Source organism: Chelonoidis abingdonii, chromosome 4, assembly GCF_003597395.2.
Source record: "Chelonoidis abingdonii isolate Lonesome George chromosome 4, CheloAbing_2.0, whole genome shotgun sequence".
Taxonomy (NCBI): domain Eukaryota; kingdom Metazoa; phylum Chordata; order Testudines; family Testudinidae; genus Chelonoidis; species Chelonoidis abingdonii.
In genome coordinates this window covers 11,218,845-11,235,741 of record NC_133772.1, presented here as the reverse complement: position 1 = coordinate 11,235,741, position 16,897 = coordinate 11,218,845, and the positions used below count along the sequence as shown (strand labels likewise).

General features: G+C 43.1%; 1 protein-coding gene across 3 annotated transcripts in view; it reads right to left on the bottom strand.

Moving 5' to 3' along the window:
• Nucleotides 1-348: 348 nt before the first annotated feature.
• Nucleotides 349-16,897, bottom strand: part of KCND3 (potassium voltage-gated channel subfamily D member 3) — a 244,311-nt gene continuing 227,762 nt past the window's right edge. Inside the window, exons 5-8 of one of the 3 annotated variants that reach the window (XM_032794162.2) lie at nt 14,234-14,326; nt 8,801-8,857; nt 7,484-7,731; nt 349-3,674 (exon numbers count right to left, since the gene is read on the bottom strand). In XM_032794162.2, coding sequence (XP_032650053.1) covers nt 3,473-3,674; nt 7,484-7,731; nt 8,801-8,857; nt 14,234-14,326 — 600 coding nt within the window. In that variant the 3' untranslated portion in view covers nt 349-3,472. Of the gene's footprint in view, nt 3,675-7,483; nt 7,732-8,084; nt 8,142-8,800; nt 8,858-14,233; nt 14,327-16,897 lie in introns of those variants that run through there. The other 2 variants (XM_032794164.2, XM_032794163.2) reach the window with 2 other exon arrangements.

Below are 16,897 nucleotides of genomic sequence, written 5' to 3'. Positions count from 1 at the left end.
AGTTCTGTACGCAGTTATTTACAGGTGGGCAGATTTGCCCAAATCCTGTTCAGATGAGCATTAAAATGGGCTAATGCCTCCATTATAAATGTTATTTTTGTCTTAAACTATTGAAATAAACCCTTTTTGACCACCTCCTTCTCTTCACAAGGATCTTTGTCAAGCTAGTGATTACATGTAGCAGCACTTGCTAAAGTAATGATAGAAATGTTCTGCTGCATGCTTTTGATTAAGCAGAAAAATAACTTCTATGCAGAACATAGCAAAGGGCAGGTCTACTCTGGCAACCTGAGCCCAAACAGCTAAAGAGAGGAACCGCGATCACTGTTTTTCCTGTTTGTTTCTTTATGTCCCTGACAAAAATTGTGAATGTCCAGGAAATACCTTGATTAACAATAATTCACTGTTCACAAAGTGCTTTCCATAGGTGGGTGTCGTCATTCCCATTTAATAGATGGGGAAACTGAGGCACATAGAGATGACGTGACTTGTTTAAGACTCCACAGCAAGTCAGGGAAGAGAAGGGCAGAGCTAAGAATACATGGCAAGCAACTGGCTCTTTGTCACCCTCTAGCTGGTCCATTTAAATCTATGCAAATTGAGTGCACAGTGGGAGTAATACATTCCCAGCCAGCATGGTAGCATTTTAGCCTTACTTTGCACAGATCTGAATGAGGGCATAAGGTGCAAGGCAATGGAGAATCAGGCTTTGTTTAGGCCTGAAGATGTTCGATAGAGCAGAGGGTGTATGATGAGGTGTAATAGACTAAATCAGTGGTCCTCAACACGGTGCCCGCGGGGGCATCTTAATGCGCCTGCGTCCTGGACCCCGGGAGAGCACTCGCCAAATTTCAGCGGCATTTTGGCAGGGACACTTCTCGATAATGACGCTTGTCGCCAACAAGACATGTCATCGAGAGGCGTCATCCCCGAATTTCGGCGATGACACCTCTTGATGACGCCACTTGTCGATGGTAAGCGGCGTCATCGAGAGGTATCGCCGCTGAAATTAGGCGGCATTTCGGAGGGTGCTCCACCGCCGCAGTGGTCCTTCGTCTGACACCCACCAGACAAAGGTTGGGGACCACTGGACTAAATGAAGCAAAGAAATGATTAAATTAAGCACCAAGAAAAATTGCTAATGGTAAAATCTTTTAAACTACAGAATAACCTCCCAAGGAAAGTAGCAAAGAAACCACAGCACCGGAATGATTTAAAATGGACTGGACCCAGTGCTGGAAAATATACTATCCAGCTCTGGAGAAAAGGGGCATCAGTTTGATGTTACTGAATGTTTAGCTGTAGCTTTATCATTCTTCGAATGGGATAAGTTTCTATGTAGGTTACTGGGTTATCACAACAACTATCTGGGTCCACATGATACGGAGTAATAAGGTAGGAATGTTGACAAGGTGGGTTGATAGTGCATAATTTAAAGTCATATAACATCAATATGTATTTTGAGAGAGGCAAAAAAACCCCATCCGTTTGTTGTATCACTCAGGGTTATGCTTCCAGTGGTGTGGCAGATAGTGCTGTGTTAGTTCAGTTACTATTTACTGTTGAGAGAAGGGAAGTGTGAAATGACTCCTAACTATCTATTGGACTGTAAGCTGTTTGGGGCCATGTAGGCATGTGTTCAGCACCTTGCACAACATGGCTCTCAACCTGATTGAGGCATTTTGATGTGCTAATTAATACTATGTTATACTGTCTGTGGATGGCATGTACTATGTTGGATTGGTAGATGCTGTCGCTAACGATTTGCAGCCATAATGAAAGGTGGTCTGAGGAATGTGTAGCAGGAGCATAAGCAATTATTTCCCACTTATTTTTCCAAGTGGAGAACGGTCATATATAAAGGAAACTGCGTCAGGTCCTTGTATTTCAAGACCATATTGTTACTAGAAAGATCTCAGGGAAAACAGTCAGTATTCACCGTAGAACTAGTCAGAAGTATTAAGCTCGGCAGTACCACACAGAGTTACAGTTTTTGGTTGACTAAAAGTGTGTGACTTTTCCCAGATGAAGAATAGAATTGCAAAGTAAAGGGTTGTCTATTCCACAACATATCCCATGTATTCCAAACCCCAGTATCCCTCCCCCTGCTCAACTGGACACACACTGTGGCCCCTGTGCTGGGAGAGGACAAAAGCTGCTAAACTTGTTTACCTACCACATCAGTGCAACCCAGATTCCATCAATAAGCCAACAAGAGCCATAGGACTGTGTTAAAAAGCCAAACATCCTCTCAGTCCATGCTGAATGGTTGGCTCCAGGTTTAATTGTATTAAGTATAGATCCAGACACTACTTGGCTACGATTTACAATGGGTTGCATGTCCAATATTAGCATATATATAAAAATAAAAAAGCATGGGCATAGATGACAGGTTACATTTTATCTTATTTCTGATGATCTGGTGCATCTGAGTTTGGTGCTTTCACATTCTTTGCCGTTTGTGTGTACAGATTTTAAAAAAGTTTTCCTACATTTTTTTTTCCTTTTAAAAATACAGAACTGGTAGTCTAGCCACACTCTTTACAAGTAAGTGATAACAAAAAGAGAGAGCAGAAATCCATGTAGGACTAACACTACTAAAGCCTGTCTTTTTTTTTTTTTCCCACAAATATGTTTTCACAGACAATAATTAGCAGACAAACACACTGTTTGCAGTTGCACTGTATTGACTTAAAAGGCTGTTACAAAATCATCTAAGTAAAGAATGCCATCTAGGGTGAAAGATTTATTTGTGTGGGGGGGTGTGTGCGTGCACGTGTGCCACTGTGCTTGTGCAGTCAGTTTGATACTGTGCACCAAATCCAGAAAATGTGCTCAGAATTTTGTGTGTTGTTTCAATGTAGTTCTCTTTCATATACATACATATACATACATACACACACACGCACACGCGAACGGAAATAGATTTCTGTGACAGCTGTCATCTTTGTCTAAATCTTTCTCTATAAAAGAAAAACAAGATGTGTAATTTTGGTTGATTAAAGATTCTGCTCCATGAAGGGAAAAAAAATCACAAAATCCATTGTTTTTTTTCACCTTTTTCAGTCATTTCCGCATGAATAAATATTATCCATTAAAAACCTTTAAAAAGGTGCCGAGATACACAGTGTTATATTTGTTTCTTTATTGACTTTCTTGTTGCCACGACGGTTCTTTTTCTCTAGCCTCTAGAAACAATTTTCTGCTTCATATCCTGGAACAAATCTCCGCAGGCACGTGCACACACAGACCCTTTCTCCAACCCACTTCGTCCTCCCGCTCCTCATCTATTCTCAGTCCATGGCATGAACGCAAGTTTGAAGAAAGCTGCCTCGTTAGGTCTCCATTGCTAATTCTATGACAAAATGTCAGGTTCGTCCATCCAGGCACAATTTGCAGCAAGAAAGGAACATGAAGGTGTGGAGAGGGAGAGACGCTGGCATTCCAGCTGCTTCCTTCGAACAACACCACTTTACAAGGCAGAGACCTTGACTACGTTGCTGCATGTGGTGGAAATGTTCATAGTGGGGTGAGGGCTGCTCGGTGGGGGCCTGCTCTCTCCTTCTGGTGTCAGTGCCGGTGGGGTAGGAATACTGATGATGGCTGTTGTGAGGTGGGAGGTTTTGCAGTTCGGTCTCAGCCCGTCGTCTGATTTCATATTGAGACTGGAACGACTAGAAAACAAAAAGGATTTTTTTTTTTTTAAAACATGAGTCAGTAACAAAGGCAACTGCTCCTCCATGATGTTGTATGCCTCTGAAGGAAGGGTGCTAAAAACTAGCTACAGCAGAAATCGCCAAACAATCCCCCTACACCCTGATTACCACTAGACATCCTTAATTGCCCTTGATTAACACCAACGTTTGTTAACTGCCTTGTTTGGTATGTAACTTCACCTGTGGACAGGTTATTTCTTTCAGACTTCTCAGAGTTTCTTGTACCTTCCTCTGGTGCTGGCCACGGTTGGAGATGAGATACTGGGCCAGATGTTACTATTGATTGGGTTCAGTATGCCAATTCCTATATTCCTGTTAATAGCAAGCCTGCTTAATCACCCCTCTGGTTATTCAGATGCAACCCAGTATTTTTTTTCCTTGAAGGAGATGGGGGTGTTTTTTAGTGACTAACCACTGGGTAGATGGAACTCCAAAGCACCTTCCAATGGAGGGCCCAGCACTGGCTGCAGCTATTTCACAGCAATGAGCAGGTAAGGGGTTTGCTAATGAAAACATCCCTCAGCGTGGCCTTTTGTTAGCTTCAGGCAGCTTGCTTCAGGCTCTGTTATGTCTGCTGAATTAACCAGTCTCTTCCCTGCTGGAGTGTGCCCATCTTTTTGTGTGTTCTATGCACCATTCTAATGCATTGCGCAATGCTTGTGTTTCAAGTGACTCATGCAGTGAGTTTGCGTTTCTCCCATCTCAGCGTAGGCACCAGGGGCCTCTGAGAATTGTGATTAAAAACTCACTGGAGCGTCTCACAACCCAAAAAATAAAATAAAGCTTAACAATCAAATCAGCTTCAATGGGAGAATACAGCAATGGACAGGGATGCTTTGACTGATACACACAGGCATGGGGCAGGAGAAGGCCTGCACAACAGAAGCCCCCCCGAACAGTATGGAGGTGGGGGTTAGTGCAGCTGTGGGAGATGGTCATCTCTGCTTACAGCAGTGCCCGTGACTATAATGAATGAAAGTTAGGTAGCAGCTCAAAGGTAGTTATAGCACAAGTGAGAACTCACCGTCTCCTACTACTTAGAAGCCTTTCACTCCCTCAGCATTCAGTAAAGAAAATATGTAATGCAGAGAGACATGGTGCTGGATCCTTAGTTGCTGTAAATCTGTGGAAGTCCACTGATTACAATGGAGCTAGGCCATTGATGCCAGATGAGAATCTGGCCCTGTATACTGTTTCTTGGTTTGCTTCCTTTAGGAGCTGATTGCACCTGATTCTGTTCTCGTTATTGATGGAAATCAGCTGTAACTCCACTGGACCCAACAGGATATAGTAGTGGTCCAAAGTCTTATGAGCCCACAAGGGCTCTCTGACCACAGGCTGAAACTTCACTGCAGTTTTATTTTTCCTTTCAAAGCCTCTATCCCTTTCTTTTCTACTTGTTTCCCCTGCACTAGTCTTGAGGATCTGGCAGCTGGGAGCATTCCTATTAGAACTGCATCAGTTGCATCTTATAATTAATTACCTAGGGAAAGTGATACGTCTGTTTTCTGTGCATCTGCATAGCTGCAGGAGTCCTCTGTTACCAACCCAACAGTCTTGCTTTAAACACAGGGCTTCTCCTTTCAAAATATAAAGGGCTCCCTGTTGGAAAGTCACTGCTGTTATTACAGGTTGACTCACCAAGAGGCTCTGTCCTTTGTACTTCTGTGTGACAAGATGGGTCACGTAATGTATCTTATTGGACCAACTTCTGGTGGCGAGAGAGACGAGCTTTCAGCCGCACCGAGCTCTGCGTCAGGCCTGGGAAAGGTACACTCAGCGCCACCGCTAAATACAAGGTGCAACAGCTTGTTTAGCATAAGTAGTTAGCACATATTGTAAGGGACTACTCAAAGTAGAGTGGCCTGTTATAACACGTCTGCAGTTATAGGGAAAAAAAGGGATGGGGGTTAGTGAGTTACAGATTGTTGTAATAATCCAACCAGTGTTGATAAACCACTAACCCCACCCAGACTGTCTACGTTACCACTTGTGTCAGTGTAACAAGTCACTCACGGATGTTAACAAACCATCCCTCTGAGCAACATAAGTTACACTGACCTAACCACTGGTGTGGACAGTGCTCTGCCGGTGGAAGAGCTTCTCATGCTGACATAGCTGCCACCGCTCGCTTCCAGTGGTGTTGCTGAATCAGTGCAGTTCTGTTGTTGTAAGCTTTCTAGAGTAGCCATAGTCACAGTCGCAGCTGAAGAGGCTAAGGCAGAGTTTCCAAAACCTTGTAAAACTGAGCTTTGCTTCAGGAAAATTAAAAGAATCCCTGTCCCTCTTTCCCACTGCAACCTCTCCATGTGTTCTTAAAGCCCAACCCACCAGGAGTGGCTGCTCGCAGTAGAGGGTGCAGATCATCATAGCTATGTCACTGCTCATCTGGTAACATTTTTGACATTTAAAATATCATAATTGGAATTGGTTTTAGCACCCACTGAAATGAACAGAGCAGCTCATACTCTTTAGAGCTATTGTTTCAGGCTTGCTGCAGACTCAGGCAGATGTTGATTACACTTGGGTAACCTTTTCAAGGTTTTCTTTAAAACCATAATAGCTGGACATGCACTTTTTTTTAATGGAAGATGGTAGGAAACAACTGAGAGGCTTGTCCTTTCCTCCAGTCTTATCCTTCCTGTCTGCCAAGGGGGTACCCCCACCCTGTGAGAAATACTGAGCTAATGTTGAAAGGGCCAAAGGGAATGAATTCACACGCTGTTCCCTTTCACATTCCCATTTGATGCATTATTCTTCACTTAAACACCTTGCTGAATCATGTCACTGGTGCAGAATAGCTGCATCCTCCTTGCCCCAGAGGCAGCTGCATTTCTGCTGTGGGTAAAATGGTTCCTGTACACTTTGGAATCAGGGGGAGGGCTGGAGTTACTGTTTCCAATGCAAGTCTTTGCTTCCTTCCCTTTTCCAAAGCTCCCTAATGCACAAGATGTTTGGCTGGCCACAGGGAGAGGACTTCAGAAGTTCATTCAACTACAGTAATGGTGATGCCTTGATTATGCACTAAATTATTTTTAAAAGGAGAGTCAATTTGAAAATCAAATATTGAAAGTGAGACCTTTCTTCACTTATGTTATTAATTGCACATTAGATTAGCACAACTCAACCCATTTTGAAAATCCTCTTCTCTTCCCACCTCGGATGCTCTTACCCTTTGGTCAGAGGTGGACAATTAACTCAAAGAATTCAGTTTCCCTGGCAAGCCAAGTCAGCATAGGGGTGAAGAGGGAAGAAGGTTCTGTACTTTATGAAGCACATACAGATTGCCTGTAACCAATACCGTCTGGCATTGCTCATGACCAAGACATGGCTCTGGCCAAGCTGGTAGAAACTGACAGCTGCCTCCCGCTGGTCAACCAAATAAGAGCTGTGCTGAGCTGGGTATTGCTGCCTGCTGGGCTGCAGGAATGGCACTGCATGAGCTGTAGCAAACTGGTTACAGCTGAGGCTGAATCAATGGGAGCCTCAGCTGGGAGTCACCTCTCTTGGGTCCAGACTGGCTGGAAAAGAGCTAAGCTAGAGCTTGGATCAACTTCCTCTGGGCTAAGTCCACAGGAGTTGCACAGAGCAGCCAGGAGCCACCTCTCCTGGGACCATAGTAGTAGAACTGGAACTTAGATAGTCCCAGGTGGGACCCATTTCTCCTGGGCTGAGGGGGTTGAAACTGGTCCAAACTCATCTCAGATGGACATTACCCTTAGCAGATTTGCATGTAGCAGTCAGCACCCAGGGCCTGCTCACTGTACCTTGTTGTAAGTGATGGCTGTTCGCTGCATTGGATGTGTATCGTGCTTAGCTCCTGCATGCTCTGCAGGCGAGTTGCTGGCACTTTGGAGTTGGGAAGATGAGTCGTCGTCTTGTTGCGTCGAGAACAACAGGAGGTTGACCCGCCATTGTTACTCGACAATGAGGGGCTGCGAGTGGAGGGGTAATTCTGCATTGAGTTATCCATGCAGTTCTGCTCAAACAGCTGCTCATCTATGAACTCATGGTTCTGGCAGGGAAAAGAAGAACAGTGTCACTCTCACCAGTAGCTACCATAAGGTAGTTCGTTTTCCAGAACACCTTTTGCTATTCTTGTGGGACAGGTCAGCCCCTCGGCTCTCTGCCCCTGTGCCTGAAATCAGCTTGCACTAGACAGTTCTCAGATTTAAAAATGCAAACAACAACCAGGAAAGAGATGACTTCATCCCATTACTCATTGCAACCAAGAGAACGTGTTTGCTCCCCCACAACAACATGGGGATAAGAGAAGCTATGGCAGAGGTATAACAGCCTGTCAGGACCAGGTGGCTTACACATTCCATATCCATAAATAGTTTGGGCCTGATTTTTCCTTTCACTTACACATCTGTATCCCTGAAGTAAGTCTGGTGAAGTCTATGGTGCCTCACTGTTATAAACCTGTATAGAAAGGAGAGTCAGGCTCACTGTCTTCTTTGTGTTTGGGGATAAGGCTGTGATGTGTATTGTTTGTCAGCAGGACCAATTGGTCATCAAGTTGGAAAGTTTGGGTATGGTGTGCTGGTTAAGCCGATCCCTGACAGTATGTGACACCTACAGTTCCATTCAAAGCTGGGCTGGCAGCTGAGTTATTTGTGGTAGAAGTAAAGGAGTCAAGGTGGAAGCTGCCAGTGGGAAGAGTTGGGGGAGGGAAATGATGATAAAGGGGAGCCTAGAACTGCAAGGTTGGGTAGCCTAGAGCTTTAAAGTTGAATGGAAAACTTCAGTGCCTCTTGCACCAATGAGTAGAGGACAGCGTAGAGAAGAGCCAAAGTATGTACACACCTGGCACATACATAAACATTCATAGATGCCTAATATACACATTTTGCTTTTTCCCTATCAGAACTGGAAAGGAAGGAGGGGGGTACTGGAGATAAGGCAACCATCAATTTTCATTGGAACAGTTACTAAGTCTTACAGCAAACAAAGGCATCAGTTAGCAAAAATGAACCACATGCACAAACTCCCAAGAACAGGATCAATAACAAGAAAGGAGACAAACACTCTGGCCATGTCACAGAGATTGTAGAAAACAGATTGAATTAAAAAGGAAATACCTTGATGGTGGAAGTTCGTACAGATAACAGGGGATCATCCACAAGATAGGACAATCCCTACAGGACAACATGCCAACAAAAGATAAAAACACGATTGATTGTCCATTCCCGCATTCCAAAGTTTAGTCCCAGCATTCCATCCATTCAATCTCAGCATTCCATCTGGCACCCCAAGTTTGAATGGGCAACTGAGCCTTTCCTTTACTAAACTAATTTGCTAAATCAGATTTTCCTTTCTTTCTTAACATAGTGTTCTGGAACCTTGCACTTTAATTGTTTGTTTTCTCTTTCTAAAAGAGAGTGGAAAGGCAAGGCAATTTACAGCTGTTGTTCATTTTTTATTTTATTTATTTATTGAGAGCCAGAAGCAGAGGATAAAACAAATTCTCAGCCACTGAATCAGCGCTTGCCCAATTGGGATCGTATGGTGATTAGATCAGGGGTTACCCAAGCAAGGGGACTGTGTTTTGGTTGACCTTTGTGGAAATACAGAAGGAAGGTTTTGGCTGAAGGATGTGGCTCAACCCAGGGCTGGTCTACACTACGGGGGAAAATCAATCTCAGATATGCAACTTCAGCTACATGAATAACGTAGCTGAAGTCGAAGTATCTAAGATCGAATTACTCACCGTCCTCACGGCGCAGGATCAATGTCCGCAGCTCCCCCGTCGATTCCGCAACTCCGTTCGGGTTGGTGGAGTTCCGGAATCGATATAAGCATGTTCAGGGATCGATATATCGCGTCTAGATGAGACACGATATATCGATCCCCGAGCAATCGATTGCTACCCACCGATACGGCGGGTAGTGAAGACGTAGCTCCAGGCAACAGCCAGCGAAAGCATAGGATATGAATGTCAGGGGTAGAGAGCAGAGCTGAAAAATCTTGTGTTAACATAGCAAAGAATTTTTTGTTATGATTGTCGGAAGCATCTCAAGGCCACTTTTGTCTTTTAACACACCAGATTTGAGGGTCATTCACAGCTGTTAAATTGTAGGACTTTATTCTAGTGACAACTGCAGATACTGTGAAAATAAAGAATGTACTTTTAAAATCCCTCTGTCTAGTTTAAGGAAAGGTGATTTGCCCTTTGAAACATGTTGATAACCATTGCACATGGATCATTCCTCATTCCATTCCACCTGCAACTTTGAAACATTGCAAAATGACTCTTCAGTGTTTATGAATTCATATGCTGTGATTTGACATTTTTGCATAATATCTTAATAGATTAAGAATGCCAAGGAAGTACAGGAATTTCAACACAAAAATTGATTGAGCTGTTTTGACTAATGCATTGAGAACCACAATCTAAACATGCTGCATCTGACTCCTAGAATGACAATTTCTTTTTTGAAAACTTTGATACTCCAGGTCAGCAGCACTCAGATTTTAAAAACTGAACAGCCACTTAATGCTGAGCAGAGTCGCAGAGAGCCAAAAAACCACAATCAAAATAAACCCCCTGTCATAAATGGATAGGTAGGTAAGGGTTAAGTTTCTTTTACCTGAAAAGGGTAACCGAACACCTGACCAGAGGACCAATCAGAGAACTGGATTGTTTAAAGTCAGGGGCGGGAATTTGTATACTCGGGGTCTTTGTTGTTTTCTTAGCTATGAGGAAACAAGTCTTCTTCTAATTCTCTCCTAATACTTCTTCTAAACATCTGTAAGTACCAGGAACCGCAAAGTAATTCAGCTATGATGGTCTTTGGGGTGTATTTACCTGTATGTTAATTTGTTGTGCTGGTTTAATTGGGCTATCTTTTAAATCAGACTGTTTCTTTATATTTTCTATAAGCAAGAGCCTGTATTGAGTTTCTTAATGCAAGATGATTGTTTTATATTTTCTTTCTTTTTTTCTAAAGTTTTCTGTTAAAACCTTGTGAAAGTTCTTTCCTAGGGAGGCAAAGGGAAAAGCCAGCGTGTGGGCTATTTTCCTATTTGGGTCCAGGGAAAGAGCGACTACGGGGAAAGAGACGAAGAATTCTCTCTGTTCTCTGGTGGTTACAGTTTTTCCCTCATTCCTGGAGCAAGGGGGGTGCAGAGCCCAGCTGTGGGTATTTTGCATCTCCATTGTCCTGAGGAAGCAGAAAAGCTGGTTTCTTGGGTCACACAGGTTAGCCGCGAGGCAAGCCTGAGAAGGAGGGGGAAGGGTTATTTTCCTGCTTTTAGCATCCAAGGGATTGGGAATCTGGGTGTCCCACCAGGGTTGGGGACACCAGAGGGAGAAAGGGGATCAGGCCCATAGATTAATCCGATCTGTAGGCAGCGAGAATATCCAAGCTGGTAGTGAGCTTGGGGGAGTTTCAGGTAAGCCCCCAAACTTTGGACGCAAAAGTCCAGGTTTGGGACAGGACCAGACTGGTGGACACTAAAGTCCAGGTCTGGGACTGGACGGCTAGATTACCACACCCCCCTTAAATGAAATCTTGGTGGTGTTTGCATCGTTAGAGCTGATTATATGACTACTGTGAAGAGTTTGTTCAACAGTTCAGAGATTCCACTGCCAGATGGGACAATTGTGATAATTTAGTCTGGCTTCCTACATAACACAGGCCATAGAACTTCCCCAGAATAATTCCTTTTGAACTAGAGCAGATCTTTAAAAAAAATTACGCAATCTTGATTTAAAAAGTGCCAGTGATGAAGAATCCAGCTTGACACTTGGTAAATTAGTCAAGTTGTTTATTAGCTTCTCTGTTTCCCCATTATCCAACAAATAATATATTCAAAATTAACTGTTTTCATTAATCAAAAATGCATAGAGCTGTTTGAAGACAGAAAATTATTATTTTGCTGTTGTAATGCCAACAGACCCCAGTTGGCAGCAGGTGAGATTGAACCTAGGGCCTCTGGAACTTAGTATATGAGCCTCAAACCAACTGGCTGCTAGCTGAGGCTGTAAAGCAGACTCAATCATCTCTCTTTCTCTCTGTGTGGGCTCAGTGCCACTAGAAGGGACAGAACACCACACCCAGCAGGTGTGTGGGTTACACTGTCATTCATCAACTACCTTATTTTCAAATAGTTGTATTCATGATTTGATCAGCTCTAACTGTGATACGCAGATATGTGACAACACTGCTGACAATCTCGTCCTGGTTGGGGCAGGCTGGAAATGTGAAGAAAATGCAGCAAATATTTTGTGGATTTTTTTCCTCCGGTGTTCATCCAAATTCAAAACTGCAATAACATTTTTGGTCCAAAAATCACAATTCAGAAAATTTTCAACAGCTAATACAAATACCTCAATGCAATGGCAGGACAGTTCACCTCATTCGTTTTGTGGCTCTCTTTGGTTCTATTCAATGCAGGAATGCCTCTATATTCCTGTTCCTAACTCTGCACTGGCATCTCGGCCAAAATAAATTGAGAAATACAAAATACAAGAGAAAATACAAGGAAAATCTTCTGCCTTGCATTCTCCTGTCTCTGCTGCTGTCCCTTGGATCCAATTGTCTGTTGTTATAACTCATTTTGGGCCAGACACCTCTCACGCTGCAATTTATACTACAAATACTGAAATCAGTGGGAGTACTTGTGGAGAAAAGTACTATTCTGGAGCGAGGCTATCATCATCTATCCTGAAGATTGTCTAATGTAGGCCCAAGCCCTGCAATGATTTGCAGATTTGCTTAACTTTACTCACTGACAGTCAGTGGAATGCCTCACAGTGTGTAAAGTTAAGCATATGTGGAAGACTTTGCAGGATCCAGACATCCTTTGGGACAGGAATCTTATCTTTTGATTTTCTGTAAAATACCAGGCAAATTTATGGCACTTTGTAAATAGTAGTAACAATCACATGATATGAGCCATATTTGAAATATACTATTTGAAGCTTAAGGGTAAGTACAGAATTCTAAACAATTGAAGAGTCAGGTTGTGAAATATCTACTTGTAATGTAACATACAGAGTTATCAGAAAGACAGGCAAGCTCGGATTTATACTTAGGGTGACCAGATGTCCTGATTTTATAAGGTTAGTCCCGATTTTTGGGACTAACCTTTTTCTTATATAGGCTCCTATTAGCCCCCACTCCCATCCCAATTTTTCACATTTGCTGTCTGGTCACCCTATTTATACTATAAAATGAAACCAACAGTCACTGATATAGTGCATCAGCACTGGAATGACTAGCTTAATAATTCGCCATGATGAGTTTCAGGACCTGCGGAATTTAATTGCTATAGGGATTTAACCAGTGGTCTTCTTTCACTGTGCTCTTTGAAACCTACATGGTGTTATCCTGCTAGGAACCAAACTATGAAATTGAGACTATGTCTGCAGGTCAGAAATCAAAGGTCTATCTGATGGTGGATGCAGATAATGAAAGGGATACATCTTATCAGGTCTTAACCCATTGGTGTCTTTCCAGAATGAGCCATGATATACAATATAGATAATATCTCCCTTTACCACAAATCACCTGTGAATATAAAGCTGGAAATGAAATGTACATGAGATAAAAATCTGTTTGCAATTTTCCCAGAGGCTTCTGCTTACAGAACTATTTTAAAAATTAAAAAATAGCACTTCCTAGGGGCTTAGTCCAGCACCATGCAGTGCATGAGTGAAACATCATTATAGTAGAATCCACTTGACTGGCCTCCAGATGAACTACGTGTTCCTTTAACTGAGGCTTGTCAGGAAAGACATGCGTGGTGTCACTAAATCACATTAAAAAGACTCATCTTCTTCCCTTAAATGGCCCAGTTGTTTTCTCTAGCCTATTTGTGGTAGGGAATACATGTGGCTTAGAATTTGCTGGCATTAACTTTCCACGGTAGCTGTCTTCATGACAGCAATCCTATACATCATTGGTAGTGGAAGTGAGCAGTGGGTTCAGAGGGACCCATGATATATGCACTTGAACTGCCAGTGTAGCTGAGGACAAATTGAGTTTAGCCCTAGTTCAGAAACCATGGTTAAATCCTACTCCCGCAAGTCTGTCTCTTTGGTCATTACAGGCTGCTTCTCTGCTCCGCAGTGGCTGCTTGCCCTGCAGTCTGTGTTGGCATTTGCACCAGTTGCGAAGTAAGTGCAAGGAAGCAGTGAAATGCTACCCAATTAGAAAGTGAGTGATTTGCACTGACTGTGCACTGGTGTAAAATGCCTGCACAGGGCAATCAACCCCTTTGTCCTTTTACACAGATTTACACTGTTAGCATTTTGCACAATGCTTATTTGTTAAGCAGTTCACAAAAAGAAAGTGAATCTGTCTCAGTGTGGCATATTCCAGGGAACTTCTGAGATTCAGGACCCATCACTTCACTGACACATATTTTTATCCCCACTGGGGGTGTGCGTTTGTGAGTGCATGCATTGGTTTAGAGGAGCATACTGCACTCATGTCCTTTCCAAAGGAAGCCTGCACCCAGGAGGAAAGGATTTAATCAGATTTAGAAAGGGTCCTGTTGCTACTTACAGTTGTTTTTTCCAGGCAGTGCAGCAGGTGGTGATGTTGGCTTTCGATCAGCGAGGTAGATTTGCTGATGTGCTGCTCATCATCACTAGATCCCTAAACAACCAGAGGAAGAATCAGGCTTGAAATCATAGGGATTAGAACAATCATGTCAGATTGTACAGGGGAGGAGGTGAGGGAAAGGTGACAATTCCAGTGTTGCTAACTCTCATGTTTTTATCATGAGTCTTGGGAGCTGGTGTTTTCCTTAAATCCCTAGCTCCTGGATTCAGGTCAGAATCTCAGCTTCCATTTTAAAAAGAAGTAAGTATGTAGCCCTTTGTGGTTGTGGCGAAGAGCTTGGAAACATGACCAGAGTGTGGCCTAAAGATCCAGAAAACAGAAGGCAAGGGAAAAGAACCCACAATTTATTATTTTTCAAAAAAGTCATGATTTTTGAAGGCTCAGAATAGCAATGCTACAAAAAGTTTCACCCTAAACCCTATTGCCTCCGAGAAGGGGGTGAGTTGCTTGGGAGTGAGGAATTTGTTATTCTCCTTTTAGACCAAGAATGAACCAGTGGCTGGGGTATAATTCAGGAATCAGGTGTTATATGGCTTTATGATCCTGTCTCTTGGATAAGGAATGGTACAAAACATACAATGGTCATAAGTGAAATGGTGAAGACAAGGAGAAGGAAAAACCAGCCCCTTACTGGCTTTGTGGGGTGTTACTGAATAGACTGACAGTAGTAAGGGCCAGGATCCCTGGGTTCTGGTCCCAGCTCTACTAACATCTCTATATCTGCCTTCAGTCTACTAACATAGAACTGATGTTCATCTGCTCCCTAGTGGTGTGGTATGGTAAGGCTTCTGTGCGGGGGCTGAGTGCCATTGTGCTCTCAATGAGAGCTGGTGGTGTCTGGTATTTCACAGGCTCCAGCCCTTTGTTTGAAAAGCAGCTTGGACAAAAGGCACTGGAGATGTGCACATTATTATTATTTTATTTATTAATAAATCATCACTGTTAGTAGAAGTGAAGTAGATTTTACTGGGGAACATGTAGCATTGGCACAAGAGATTTGATTGGAGGGAATTAGCAGCAGCCCCTCAAAAGAAAAAGCCCTGTTTTCTGAGGAGGTTGTGACTTTTATGTATTAGAATTGCATTATTTGTATTTGTGGTAGTACCTAGGAGTCCCAGTCATGGATCAGGGCACTGTACAAACACTGCCCCAAATTGCTCACTTTCTAAGTCAGACAGCAGGGTGGGTTTCTTGAGTTAAAATTCCCTGGCAGAGTCTTTAGTCAGCTCAGGCAGGCACTCCCAGCTGGGCTGGAATCATGCACAGCTGAGATGCGTTAGGCTCAGAACCTTTAAAAGAGGGTTGGCTACTAGCAGGCAAGACAAAAAGGATGGGTCTTTAGGAGTAAGGACAGGCACTGTCAGATAGGATTAGTCATTGGGCTGAATTTTGGGGGCAGGCGAGTGATAAGTATTCAAGCTGCATAAAAGAAAAATGACTTGAGATGGTGAGTTGGGGGCGGGGGATGCATGCGCTCTTTTGACTTCACAAGAAACCTTTGCAGTAAAGCAGGGACCCCACAGAAAGTTTTTTGCTTAATCTTGTCTTCCTGAGAAGTTTTGTCCTAGATGCTGAGCCTGGCCTCCCCAAACATGATCAGCTGGCAGCAGGAATGCTACCTGCTCTTAGTCTCCTGTAAGCCCCTAACTGGGTGAGGGTTTCATGCTGCTGCTGCTGAATGGTCTTTTGTGAGAGATACAGACAGTGGCTAAGACAAACTGAAAGCCTAGCTTTGTAATGAGGAGGGCCCTATCTACCACAAATAACAAATCCAAATGGGGAATGTGAAATCCAAAAGAGCTGCAGTACTGGGTATGCATAATAATGCTCAGCACTTTGACAAAGCTTATTGTCTTCAAAGGCCTGTACCAGCTAACCCCAATGCCATTCTTCTGACAGATCAGTATTAATATCTCTGTGGGGAAACTGATGCATAGAAAGGTAAAATGACTTGCCCGAGGGGATAGTGGAAGTCAGCTTCCGAGCTGGGTGTAGAGTTCAGATGTTCTTCTTGCCTACGCCTGTCTGCTGACCATTAGACTATGATGCCATTATTAGTGCTTCTAGAGAGAGATCAGGACCCCATTGTGCTAGGCACCCTACAACCAACCAACCCCAGAGAGCTCAGAGTCTAATCTTTCATTGTTCTTACAATTCAATCATTCGGCAGAAAGATATTAGATCAATTTAATTATATACAAACAGTTACTTAAATTCACTATTTACATGCTTTTTTCGGTCAGGAAGGAAGGAAGTTATCTGAAAGTACTCTTGCTCAGCGTGGTAACTATCTACTTAAAGAAAATAAATCTGCTCTGAGATCTCTCTGGAGCCCCATGAAACTGGGCAGAGATTAAACACACATGCTAGAGAGGATTTCCAATAGGCACATTTTTTGAGTGCCACAGTCGAGGTTTGTGTATCACAATATGTAAACCTGTGAATCTGTTGTGTCTCTATGTCTTATACAAATGCATGTTTCTCAAAGTATTGCATGCATCATTCACTTTTCAATTTGAAAATCGGATATGCTCCAGAAATGGAAAGAAAGGAGCTAAGAAGAAGCTGTTTGGCAAGTCTCTCTGCTATTCCAAAAGAAGGATT